The following is a 13814-nucleotide window of genomic DNA, read 5'->3' as shown; positions in this document are numbered from 1 at the left end:
AAAGATGTCATTATGGAGGCTGATGAAATAATGGTCTCGTACGATGTTACATCTCTCTTCACTTGTGTTTCAGTCACTGAAGCAGTGGAGGTAGTTCATAAGAGATTACAGGATGACCCCAACCTCAGCAACAGGACAACTCTCAGCACCAACCAAGTGTGTTTGATGTTGGAACTGTGTCTTCATTTCATATAATTCACATACAAGGGTCAGTACTACAGGCAGTAACATGGGTTTGCTATGGGTTGTATGCTATACATTCAAATAATTCACCTATTATTGGTCATTGATCAATAGTCACTGATCAATGTTCATCACAATTTGCATATTAATGATCCTGAAACTGACCTTACAGGCCATTGTTCAACAGTGGTGCTAGTTTCAGTCAAATGTACTTTTTATAAAGTTGGGAAAACCCTCAGTCAGCTGAGACTGAAGAAATCAATTTTGAAAACATCAAAACATTTCATATTTTTTAAGATGTTGTTTTTTGTTTATTAAGCCCTAGGCCTGCAAGTGCACAGTGCAGTGCAGCTGTGTTGTTCAAGTTTTTAATGCCTCAGCAGAGAAGTCGTTTTTGCCTTTCCAGGAAGGTTCTCCGCAGAGATTACCAGCACAGTTGAAAACTCAGCAGGCTTGTATGGATGCTGATTTCCTTTAAAAGCTCTGACTGGCAGAAACGCAAAGTAGCACATAATGAAATGACATAATAAACTCCATCATATATGAATGAGGCAAGCGTTTATTTACTGATTTCCAACTGTAAAGGGTCTGCTGTAGTTTTTGCTGAACACGCCACTTTGTTGCAGATGCCTTCTCGCGAATGAACACTAGAGGGAGACACCAGCTCACTGATTTCTTAAGCAATCACTGCGCTAAAGAAATCAATGAAATTAGGTCAATAAATAAACAAGTTTTCTTTTTTTATTCACACTTTTTTTATCTTCATGTGATTTTCTGAGTGAGATAAAAACAATAACGGACTAGCAAACGAGTTTCTACTTTTTCCAAAAATAACAAAAACTTAGTTCTAAGCACCAGATTATATAAGAAACTACTTATTGTAGTCTAAATTTACAAGAAATAAGAAGCAACTGTGTTATATATTTTGGGTCTGTACTTTAATCATAAAGAGATCAGTTAAGTGTTATCATAATCTAGCTAAGAATATGAACTTTTAAAATGATCTAAAGTTATCACAGAGTGGTTTAAAAGCAGTGTTTCCGCTCGGCTGTAGTGTACTGTAAAGTGTGACTCAGCCTCATATAGCACTGCTACGGCTGTGTCTTTAAAACCCTGCTCTTGGCTCCTTGCCCAGAAAGTTTATTTCCCATTTCCCATCCAGCCACATGGACTGATCACCACCACGCAGAGCGAACAAGAATTTCCACTCTGAGAGCGGCAACTCCAGCAGCTGTTCTGAACACAGGACTTTAATCTTTGACCAGGGATTTCTACATCCACGGCTCGGTGAAGGACTTAAACCTCGCAGCAGATCTGCCACAGCTTGTCAGTCAACAGAGATTTGAGGTATTATTTAAAAACTGAGAGCTTTTGAACAGTTCTTTTTCTCCTGCCAGTCAGGTGCACCGTTATTCATGTAAGTAAGTGGTCTGTGTAGTTTACATGCTTGCTTTTGTTAACAGTGTGTTTTCTGGTACTGATCAGCTACTTTTTGGACAGTGTGTCAGATGACTCTTTGAATGTGTCGTGTCTGTTTCGTTCTGCTGCCATGTGAGCACTATTGTCTTTTTCTTTTCTTTTTTTTGCATGAATACAAAGCCTCTTTTCACAAATCTATAATTCCCCTCTCCTGTTGACCCGGCGGTTTTGTAGTTTGTGGGGCTGTAAAGTAGCTCTGCTCATTAGTGCTTCTCCTGTGAAGGCTGTAACTGGCAGGTTGGTGAAAGCTTGCACACATGACATTTAGTCACCTTAGAGGAGGAATTAGGCACAAAGATTTAAAGGCAAACAATGTTGGCAAGGACAATTAGGTTAAGATTGACTGTTTTGTTTGTTCAAACTGTCACAGCCAGCAGTAAACAGGACGCTTGCCTTCACACTCACACATTTACGCACAGACAGTGATGCTCTGATTGACTGAGCAGACTAAGGCACAGACACACCACCGTAAGAGATGACGTGATAAGCCAAGTGAGACTCTTTTAGAGACAGACTGGTTTGTTATTGCCGGTGTCTTGCACAGGGGCTACATCATGTGCTGCTGAAGTTTCTGGAGAATTTTCTGGGAAGATGAGGTCACAGGGAGACACACCCAGAGGGGCCTTTTCCAAGCAGGAAAGGCCACGGGTGGAAGACATTCATCAGTGGCTTTGAGTGAGTCACTTGCCATGAGAAAGCTGCAGTGCTGTTGGAATTTCCTTTCAGCGTGGAGCACAGAGGTTTTAACCTGGATATTTAAACTGAGCTGGATGGCGTCACATACACAGACAGTTCTTATTCAAATACACAGTTAGAGGCTGTATGCTTTAGTTCTACACAAGTTCCTGCTCTGTTAAGATGTTTGAGTATCAAAGAGTGCAGATATAAAAAGGAGTATAACAGTAAGAGCTGGCTCCAGCTGCTGGAATGTGGCTGGAATGAGGTTTATTTCCTCTTGGCTGAAAAGATCAAGATGGATGACCTGTGGATATTTAACCCCCCACATCCCCACCTCTGCTCTCTTCATGTGATTTTTTTATGTTTACATATACCAAGTGGAATTTATTTTTGAGTCACAGTCAGGTTTAAAAATAGTAATATATTGTGTCTTCAGCTTTGCTCTGATGTTGAGAGGCCCAGAGGCTGAGATTTTATGTAAACGGATATGGCCGAGAGGGCCCACAGAGGCGGAAGCAGAAGTGGGGGTTGTTGAGTCACTGCAGTACTGTTCCTCCGACGTGTCACTTCTGGTCTCATGCCTCTCAATAGGCTCACATACACAGACGGAGACTGAGATAACACAGTGTTAGATTGGGGCAGACGGTCATGGTGTGGCCAAAGGGAAAAAGAAAGTAAGCTGTTGCAATAAAATAGCAAATAATCATAAATTTTCATCATTGTAGAAACACACACAGACATACTATAATGACAAGAGGACTCCCTGCTGTATGTAAAGGCTTCATTTTGTGGCTGTGACCCTGCTCCCTCTGCTCACTGCTGCTTCTGTTGCATATTACATACAGTACAGTGGCTTTACTTTGGCACACAGCCGCTAGAATTACTCAGAATCCAATTTTAACTGTGTTTTCTTACTGCTCCCTGCTATGTAATACACCACACAGACTTCAACTTATTTTCTAAATAATGAAACCCTGGTGTCACGTTACTCACTGAACTGTATTTCTGACATATATTTACCATAATTCATGTTGCTGTCACCCGTGCTTGCATTACGGTCCTTAACTATTATGGAAACCCACAGAAAGGATTTACGTCCTGTGACTGATGATGGAGGGAGGAGTTTTTCTCTGATTAAACCCTGTGGTCATTCCAACAAACACTAAACTACACAGATTCTGGTTTCATACCAGTCTGTCACATGAGGTCACTCAAAGACAAATGATTATAATTTTATGTCTGCGGCATTTTTTTTCACTTGGGTGTGAGAGATTATAATTCTGCAGATTTTCTCCCTCTCTCTTTTTTGTTAACCCTGAACAGTCCACCGAGTTTTCTCAACAACTTAGAGATATCAGGCCACATGTTCATCTTAATTTTGCTAATCTATGAAAATTAAATGTTATTGAGGCATTATTGAGTAAATTTCACAGCTGAGTTTATTCAGTGATTGGATTTATAGTTTAATAATTACCTTCCATTAAAATAACTGTTTCATGTACTAAATGTAATTTGTACCATTTCATTTCATCCAATTTTGTTAATCCTAGTTAAATAGCATAGATAGTTTCCTATAATTAGAAACTTACTGGGTTATTTCAAACCCAGCTTTTATGGTCTTTTATTCTTGTTTACACTTAAAAATTATTTAACAAAATATATTTTGCTTTCTTCATTTTAAATATCCATATAGTACATCAAATAGAAAATTACTGCAGGAAATACTCATCTAAACGATCAAGATTGGAGGTACGACACACCCTTCATAGTGCCCTCTGTCAGGCATATGGGAGTCCTTTTGTTTTTTATCAGATACTAGTTGAATGAATGTCTGTTTTTTGCAAGTCTGTGTCGCCCAGTATATTCCATGTGATGCAATGTGTGGTATGAAAACTGGCTGATCTTTTCATGCTCCTTGGGTCTTGACAGAATTTACAGCTCAAAGCATGATCGGGCGCAAAACAAGGCATCTTTGTGCAAGGCAGATATCAGTTTAATAATGTTCCAGTTGTTTCAAAACTACGGCTGTGGTTCCCTCATTTATGGCTTGTTTAACCAGCTAGCTAGGATCACAATATTTAAGGTATCTTCCTTGGGCCACACCACATTTTCCTTGATGAGACTTTCCACCCTCTAAATACTAACTCCATGTTTGCAGATTACTGTCGCATAACTAAGATACTTTTCCAGCTCCAGGGACTTGAGGAGACTTGTTTCCACTTGCTTGTGATGGTGCAGTCCAATAAAGAGCTATTGCGTCAGGACTAATCGTAAATCAGCCACAACTAATATACGACAGACAGTTGAGGTAAATTTAAAAATTGATCATTTCCTCGCAATGCAATCCCCAGATAAGTAACCTTGGGTGCTGGTGTTCATATTGACATATATCATTATTTATTAACACATCCAGTCAAGTAAAATATGCCTCACACAGTAACCTGCAGCACTCAAAAGGATCCACGCTGAATGTTTTGATGCCAGACTACATTACGGGTCAGTGCCATTTTAGCAGCATTAACTCACACAGTGCATAGTTTCTGATAGTCATTTGACATTGAGCATTATGGATTTTTTACTCTTCCGAATGATTTTCACTGGCACTGATTGTGTTGTAGAGATGGGAAAATGCACTTCATCAAAACACCCAAGACATTTTCACAGCACCAAAGCAGCTGTTTGTTTCCGATTGTACTAAGAGTCGTTTCACACAAACTGCATAAAAACTTGCAAAAAGAAAATAGAAATAGAAAAGCCTGCACTTCAAAGAACAGTGGCTCTGTGTTCTTCTGAATACTCTTTCAGCATCGGGAACTGGTCAAGCCAGATCTCTCAAAAGCCCTGAGCCACATCCCACTTTATCTCATGACTAACAATATCTTTTTATGCCTTAGACTTTATACACAAAACAACTGAGCAACACAAGACACAAGCAGATCCCTCCCAATTTTATTACAGTAGTTTTACAAATTGAACGTTTACTCTCGGTGAGCGCAGTTAAATTGCGAAAGTAGCTGAGCAGAGGAGGGAGGACCTACCTGTCAAGAAAGAAATCTGACAGCAGTGCACCGATGAGGACGATGACTGCTAGCTGAGGGAAATAAATACAGTAGTGGAATGTGTCTGTTCATCTGTTGAAGAGTGGAAAGCTCAAAATGGGTGGAACTCAAAGTCAGAGGAAGAACAGCAGGAGATCCAGCTCAAGGAGTTACACCAACACCGTCACGTGAGTCCAGCCTCTCAGCTGTTTGATAATTTTACGGCACTTTGAGCTGATGCAGAATGAGGATTTCCACCTCTCCTACATGACTAACTCATGCAGTTATAACAGCATCAGCAAAGACACTTTAAACGTGCTAATGGATTTTCATGGGCTGTACTATACAAACTAAAATACAGACCTTGTGCTAGATTTCCCTTCTCTTTGCGCTCGGTGTGAGACAGACTTGCGCACACATGCAAATATTCACACACCCTAAAATGAACCCGTAGATAAGGTTGCATAGAGATGGGACTGTTAAATGTTTGCTCACTGTAGTTCCAAGTATGTGGATGTGGTTGTCCCTCTGCTTTTAGCAAACATAGAAGTGACAATAAAAGACGCAACACCACAATATGTCAAAGTAAATCAAACAGCACAGATAAGTTTAGCTTGTTCAGAATATTGTTTTTCTTTTTTAAAGGCTTGGGGGGGGGTTGGGGACAGTAACACAGAGAAGTTGTGACTTGACATGGTGAGCTTTGATTTGTCTGAACAGATCCTCAGTCGTCATCATAAAAAAGGAAAGAAAAAAAGATCTCAATGCGAGAAATATTGCTTCACTGTGTCAATGTTTGCTTGAGGTTATTCGCATCCTTGTTTGTACTAGCAGGAACAGTGGCACCTCTGCCCTGTGTGTGTGTGTGTGTGTGTGTGTGTGTGTGTGTGTAGGCGACACTCCAGTTCAATCCTTCAGCAACTCTTATTGTGGTCTACATTAAATAAGAGTTACCTAACCACTGTAAGTGAGGATATAACTGCACAGCACTGAAAGACAGGTCAATAATGTTTATTTGTTTGTTTTTACGGTGGCAGTAAAATAATGAGGGCATATCCTGTACTCTTAAGAATAGAGGTAAAACTCAATTTAGTCTCAACTGGTTGCATGACTCTTCACAGCTGAGGAAATAAATGAAAACGACACATTTCCTCTTGGTGTCAATATGCGTAAGTGCCCAGTTTTTAAATCTGTGGAAATTCTCTTCTGACTCCTAACTTTGGCCTTCTGTTTCAAAGCTGTTCGGTGTGGTCTCCGTCTCTTCCGATCTGACCCAGGCTTTGGGTGAAGTGTTCTTCTGGGTTTTGGGCACGAGCGAGTCAGGCTGGCAGGTATCAGCGAACCTCTCTCGCGCCTTCTCCCAGTTCTTTTGGGACTTTGATTTAGTCAAAGACGCGTCGTCCAGAGACATGGCGGCAGCTGCTCCCAAACCCGACTGGGACTTTCGGATTTTCAGTTGAATCTGTGAAGACGGGAACGGAAAAGGAAGACAATTGAATCACATTGCTGTTTTGCACTGAAACAAAGGAGAACTTCCACCAGCAGAATCAGCGGATCGTCTTACCGGGTCTTTCATTCCGGTTCCCATTTTACCCAGTCCCTCTCCTTTCTTCCAGCCCATCTTTTCCAGCATCTTCCGTCCTTTATTCACTTCACTGATCTCCCTTTTGGAAAACAGACACAGTGAATGATCAACACTTGAATCTAGCATTTCCCATCAGGTGGAACTACAGCCATTTGCTAACACTTACTCATGAACAGAAGCCGGTGCATCATCGCGTTGGAAAGCACCCTCACTGCCCACTGTTTGCCTTCGAGATTCTGCTCGATCCTTATATTTGGGGTTCTTCAAGGCTTTCGTCTCCTCAAAGTCACCGCTCTGTTTGCAGAAAAGCAGAGAAATGAGTGCCTCCATTATTATAAAAAAGGAAAAGAAAAGACAAGAGGGTTAAAACTTATGACTGCACCAAGGTTTGCACTCACTTGCAGGCCATATTTGGCCTTCATCTGCTTCAGCTCTTTCTGTCGCAGTGATTCTTTATCCTCTTTGGTGAGAGCAGGACCTTTAGAAAACAACAGCGGCAAACTCAGGAGTGTAATCTCACACTGGGTAAGAGCACAGCTTTTACAACAAGAGCAGGCTCACTGTTGTTTCATGAATCTATGCAAAAAAAAAAAAAGATATTCCCCTCTCTGTGGACGTGTTTCACTTTAAGTAGCTCACCAGTGTTGTCTTCTCTCTTGTGCTTGCTGAGGTGAGCCATCACCTGACCGGGCTCACAGCCATCACAGGTATCGTTCCCTGAATGGATATGGAAGGACAACACAGTCTCTCCCATCTTCACTTCATCGCCGTGCATCAGTGCATGTGGCTCAGACTTGGTTTTGGGCTGCAGATGAAAGTATCATTGACGTGGTATCGGCTAAGTTCAGGTTTTGTTTGCTTTTTTCTTTTCAACTCAAACGTAAACAAAATGCTCACCTGTAAGATGCGGTTGCCATTGATCACCGTTCCATTCTGGCTTCCCTGGTCCACCAGCATGTAGCTCTGCTGCTCCTGGTCAAAATACACCTCTGCATGGAACTAGAACCACAAACATACTGGCATTTAGAAAGATCACATAAGCCTGTGTTAACAAAAAACAATCATTCATAACAGAGTAACTTCCATCCCTGCAGGAAAGCGGAAAGGAGAGGTACCTTGCTGACTCCCATTTCTGGTATTCGGATTGCGTGGTTCATATCTTTCTCTCTGAAAACACAAAAGACAGCATGTTGTCTTCACTTGGCTATTATATGACAGAGAGATCAATTTAACCTCTTTTTACTGACTACTCATAGTTTTAACAACGGCTCTGAAATCTTGTGAGTGATTTAATTCAAACTGCAACTAAAGTGCTAAAATTTCCCACTGTTGCAATGTGTGAACAAAATACACTTCTGCTGCCATGCAATCACCAAACAGCAACAGAAAACAACCCCACAGACCTGCCAATGGTGGCTGGAGAGTCGGCTGTGATGATGAACAGAGTGCCCACCTGCAGCACAGGAGACCTGACCACAGTCACTCTTACACAGGGAGGCCAGATGTCTTTGACTACAAGGAAAAAAAAATAAAGCACCACATACTCATATTCACAAAAATATGACAAGTCTCAGACAGCTACAAGCATTACCAAAAAGTGACAGGTCCATCAAACAAACTTGCCCCAGATAAAACAAACTGTGCACGCCATGTGAGTTAATTCAGACTACTCTTACTTCTCACCTTCTTGACTCTGTGTGTCCATTTCTGATTCAGGACTTTCCATTGAGGCTGCGCTCGAGGGCGACGAGAACGAGGGGGTAGACTCCCATTCTTCCCTCTCTGACTCTGTGATCTCACCCTCTTCTGGTTCACTGTTCCCCTCAGATCCATCACTCCGAGTGGCCTTCTTTTTCTTTTTATGTTTTTCCGACTTAGATTTCTTCCTTTTCTTCCTTGAGTCTCCCTTATCGTCATGGTGTGAGCCGTTTTTCTGCTTTTTTCTCTTTGATGGATATTTGTCGCCGTCTTCTTTGCGTTTGGACGAGTCTTTTCTCCGTGGAGCCACATCTGGACTGCGAGACCTTCGTTTTGCTTTCCGTGATTCTGTCTTCTTCTTAGTCGTTTGCCTTTCAACACAGTCGGCCTCGTCTTCTTCCAGCTTTACATCGTCACTTTTCACTTCCTGTCATTAAGACAGTGAGCAGTGAAACTACCATCTGCTGTGAAAGCTGGACTTTGTACTGTGGATCCCCAATCTTTTGGCACAGAAAGCTTATAGACGGTCTCAGTCTTCAAAGAGAATACATTAAAGACCTTTACCAGGTTAAATCAGGCCTGACAGCAAATTCTAAGTGTTGAGCTGAGCTTCAGCAACTTATTATTTGCGTCCTTTGAGGTTCATGGGTTTACTTTTTCACTTCACTAACTCTTTATTAGCCGTATCTCACACAAAAGGATTGAATGCAGGCAACACAGAGACCAGGGTCAGTGTTTGACTCACTGTGTCACCTTTAAAGATTGTTAAGGTGCTGTGTACAATAAGAAGCTAATTTTCAGTTTTTTAAAGAACAAAAAGCAAACACATACTTTTAAATCTTTTGCACATTAATATTAAAAAGGTATACCTCTGTAGGAAGGAGTTTTCCAGTAAGAGGAAATCTTCATTTTAGCCAAAGAGTTAGTCACCTCTTGCACCTAGGTCAGAGGAATAGTCTTTAAGTCAACTAGCTTCATATAAAAAGAAAAAAAATATCTATTTGAAGACTGAGACCAGCAAAACAAATTGGATTTTAAAGAGGGAACTGAAAGGTCAAAGCCAGCTGTCAGCAACAAAATGTAACATTTTTAAGGAATGCATAAATAAAATCTTGCACTATTACATACCCTATCATCCTGTGATGTTTTCTTGACTCCTTTCTTGAATTTTCTGCCTTTCTTATCAGCGTCCGTTTTTTCTTGATACGGCTCTGCACTACTCTGCACAGCAGGAACCTCAATCCTGGAATGAAACTGGTATCGTCCACTCTCTGCATCGTAGTAGTAGTAAATGCCAGAGTTGGCATCGTAGTACAACTGACTGGCCTGATGGAGAGGGGTGAAAAATGTCAGAAATGTGTGCCAAACTAAACTTCCTCTAAAATAATTTCTACTATAAACTGCCAAACTTTACAGCTCACACACCGAGTCGTAGTAGAAGCCCGTGCTGTGGTCATAATACATCCCAGAAGTCTCATCAAACACAAACCCAGTCTGTGTCATAGCTTCCTCAGCAGTGGCCCTCAACATATCTGCTATAGATCCTCCATTGCTCCCCTGAAACACAAATAGTTTTATAATGGTGACTATAAATGGAATATGACTCTTTTTATAAGTATAGGAATGCTAACATAAAAATAAAAAGACACACATGGATACCTCTGTTGTGACCGCTAAACTGGTCTGGTCTGGCTGAACTGACACATCTGCAGCTGTTGCTTCATTTGTTGTTGAGCTCTCTGCTGCCTCATAATCAGCTGGCGCCGTGTTCAGGCTTTCCTGAGTGTCTGCTCCCTCCGAGTTCAGACCGTAGTCTCCATAGTAGTAATTATAATAATCTGAAAAGGAATATTAAAACAGCTTTAGGCTGTTTTTAAACTTAATGACACAATGAGTAAATTTCATTCATGCGCATGTGAAAGTAACACACCAGTTTCTGTCCATACATGTTCTTCTGTTTGAGTTTCACAGTCGACTTTGTCTTTATCTTTTTTCTTCCGTTCATGAATCTCTGCACTCAGCTGGTCGACCTGAACCAACACACATTGAGATAAAATTCAGTGCGCAAACATTCAAAAATTCAAATTGATTTCCTTTCTTGGTTTAAACCATAATGCAGAAAAATAGAGCACAACTTAGGTTAAAAAAATAAATAAACCTTGGCCCTTTTGCCACTTTAAACATTAAACTGGCTCAAAATACACCTCAGAACAAACAAAACTACTATATGACATCATTTAGATCTAGACTGTCTAGATTATCTGCATTAATGCCGGTGTAGATTTTTGCATCATATTAAAGATGTCATATCTCATTATCATTGCTACAGTAATTCAACTCGTTTACTCGGTACGCAACAATAAGACAAGCCTGGTTATATCCGAGTGCTAGCCTCCAGTTACCATTTAGTACCTCCAACAAAGCAAAGTGACAAATTTGTTTGACCACCACAAAAACACACCGCAAAGTACAATCAGGCTGAGAAAGAGGAGATACTGGCAACATGATAGTAAACATTTGACTCCATAGAGCATCATTCAGAGCACTCACTAGTTACACTCCATGTAACAGCAAGATCAAACACAAATGGAAAAAAAACGATGAAGTTATTTGGTGGAAAATCAAGACTTTAAGCAGATGGTTTAAATACACAAAGCAGGTAGAGATTATTTTTCAATGTTTGTTCTGTGATAATATTGTGCAGCTCCTAAAGAGTTAGACAGTGAAGTGATTCTAATTACCTTTAAAGATTTCCAGATGAAAACACCACTTAGGCTAATGTTGTGCTGTTGTTTGATTAATGCTGTGCCACTGCTATCTCACTGTAACAGTGCTGCTGCTTTAAATTAGGAAGTCGGTAATCAATGACAGTAGCTCATTGGAAAATAAAATCGATCTCCATATTGTGAGAATTTCTTTATTGCAAAATCTTTTGTTGCATCGTGATATAATTTGGAGGATATGTCTCCCATCTCTATGATATGTTTGGCTTCTTTTCATTTGAACTGACCTGCTTCCTCAGGTCTTCGTTATAGCCCTCCGTGCTCCGCTGCAGTCTTTCGGAGTGGCTCAGCTGCTTCTGTAACTTGGCCAGCTCGGCTCGGCACTCTTTGAGCTCCTGTTTCAAAGATTCGACTTTCAGCCGGAGTTTGGCCACTTCAGGCTCCGTGTCTTTTTCTTCGTGACTGTCGTCGTTCTCCATTTGTTAACCTAAAACAAAACGATAGCGCTTAGCGGGTAGCAACGGGTATATGAAAAAACCTGTAGACCTGTCCGCATATGTAACACACGGGGTGTTTATCAAGTCATGTAACTGCACGCGTGTATAAGCTAACTGAGCACAGATATTAATACCTGTTTCTTCTTACCGTTTCTTTCGTTTTCTTGGTCCTTTTAGTTGTAAACTTCCTCTCAGCACGGAGCATGAGCCGACCTGAAAGTTGAAAATAAAGATCTTATAACTATCCTGCATGTGCGATACAGCCGAGTACATGTTTTGATGATAATTAGACAGTTACAGTTGGAACCGTGGAAATGTTTATAGTCCGGCCTGTTGGTGACCGCCATTTACTACTAACGATTGCGTCACGACGGAAGTACGTCTTCTTTAGGTGTGGCGGACTTCTTTCCCTGTTATGAGGATCTTTACCGCCACCTAACGGTGGACCGCGTTCATAGTTACACAAACCACTAAAATGAACAATTAATCTAACTGTTCGTCTTTTCTTGTCTTTCCTGTCTTTTTGTGCGTTCACATTTCATTTTTGATTTGTTTTGACTTACTTTGTAGGTGTCAGCTTCTCATTTAAATTACTGTTTTAGTTCAATTTTACATAAGAGGGAACAGAAACCCAGCAAAAGGCTGGCCCTGTTACCAGGAGGCTAAGAAAATTATTGCTAATGTTAATTTGCAAGCATTAACTATCATAAAAAGCATAGATATAGTTATTTTGTTTTGTTATGCTACGCTATCACATTTATCTGGATTTTCTTGAATGAATATACTGGCATTCAAAAGGCTTTAATAGGTTGCAATGCTGTGAAAAAGCATTGCCCCTTTTCTGATTTTCATTGTATTTTTTATTTTTGTATACTTGTCACACATGTTTCAGATCATCAGACATTATAACCTAATTACATAAAATGCAGTTTTTAATTGTTGATTTCGGCGGGGGGGGCTCCAAATCTACTTGGCCTTGTGTGGAATAGTAATTGCCCATCTTGTTAAATCCTGAATTAACCATGATTAACTACTTTTTTTTTTAAACACTAAGTTCAGTTTCGCTAATGACACCTAAACCTAATTACTGCCAGACCTGTTGAATTAACCACAGGAAGAGCCGTTATGGACAAATGGAGAAAACAAGAAGCAATTTTCTCTATTTGTGGAACAGAAATGTTCGGCTTAACAAAATTATTCCAAGAGCACATGAACGGCTCATCCAGGAGATCACAAAAGAACCCAGAACAACATCTGAAAAACTGCAGTCCTCTTTTGCTTCAATTAAGGTCAGAGTTCAACAATATTCAACAATAAGAAAGTGTGAATATATCATCCACCGGAGAGCTCCAAGGAGAAAACCACTGCTGACCAAAACAGCGCAAAGTCTCACCTCACATTTGCCAAAAAACATCTTGATCCCCAAGACTTTGGGGAAAATATTCTGTTGACTGATGAGACAAAAGCTGAAGTTTTTCAAAGATCTAAGTCACATCTGCACTAAACTAACACAGTATTTTAGTAGTAGTGGTAGTGTGATGGTCTGGGGCTGTTTTGCTGCTTCAGGACCTGGACGACTCACCGTAATTGATGGAACCATGAATTCTGCTGTTTACTAGAAAATCCTGAAGGAGAATTTCTGAATCTCAAGCTTACTTGAGTTATGCAGCAGGGAAATGACCCAAAACACACCAGCAAATCTGCCTCTGAATGCCTCAAAAGAAGAAGAAAAAAAAGTGAATATTTTTAAGCGACCTAATCAGAGTCTGGAATAAAATCCATTTGAGATGCTTTGACCTTAAACCATTCATTATCAAACCCGTCAATGTGGCTAAATTAAAACAATTCTGTAAAGAAGACATGACCAAAATTGTGACGTCAAAGATTCATTATCAGAAATGCTCAGTGTTGGGTAAGTTACTTTAAAATAGTA

The 13814-nt window shown here is 40.4% G+C and overlaps 1 protein-coding gene across 2 annotated transcripts; it reads right to left on the bottom strand.

Annotated features, from left to right (window-relative positions):
- Window positions 1–6373: 6373 nt before the first annotated feature.
- On the bottom strand, window positions 6374–12265 carry aggf1 (angiogenic factor with G patch and FHA domains 1). 2 transcript variants are annotated; one of them, XM_085456189.1, is made up of 16 exons: window positions 12180–12265; window positions 12030–12094; window positions 11672–11871; window positions 10592–10691; window positions 10321–10499; window positions 10087–10218; window positions 9790–9987; window positions 9531–9600; window positions 8367–8475; window positions 8079–8130; window positions 7861–7962; window positions 7603–7768; window positions 7362–7441; window positions 7130–7257; window positions 6943–7042; window positions 6374–6840 (listed from the first exon to the last, which is right to left on the bottom strand). In XM_085456189.1, the coding sequence occupies exons 3-16, from the start codon at window positions 11861–11863 to the stop codon at window positions 6592–6594; spliced, it is 1857 nt and encodes a 618-aa protein (XP_085312315.1). In that variant the 5' UTR covers window positions 11864–11871; window positions 12030–12094; window positions 12180–12265; the 3' UTR covers window positions 6374–6591. The 2 variants fall into 2 exon arrangements, with proteins under 2 accessions (XP_085312315.1, XP_085312313.1); XM_085456187.1 differs by lacking the exon at window positions 9531–9600 and adding an exon at window positions 8647–9088 and having other exon boundaries at window positions 12180–12263.
- Between the last annotated feature and the right edge of the window lie 1549 nt (window positions 12266–13814).

Source organism: Copadichromis virginalis, linkage group LG5 (assembly GCF_057382275.1).
Source record: "Copadichromis virginalis isolate Kocher_CV1m ecotype Utaka linkage group LG5, C_Virginalis_male_GT1.1, whole genome shotgun sequence".
Lineage (NCBI taxonomy): Eukaryota > Metazoa > Chordata > Actinopteri > Cichliformes > Cichlidae > Copadichromis > Copadichromis virginalis.
The sequence above is the reverse complement of the archived record's forward strand: the minus strand, read 5'-3'. Positions and strand labels throughout refer to the sequence as shown.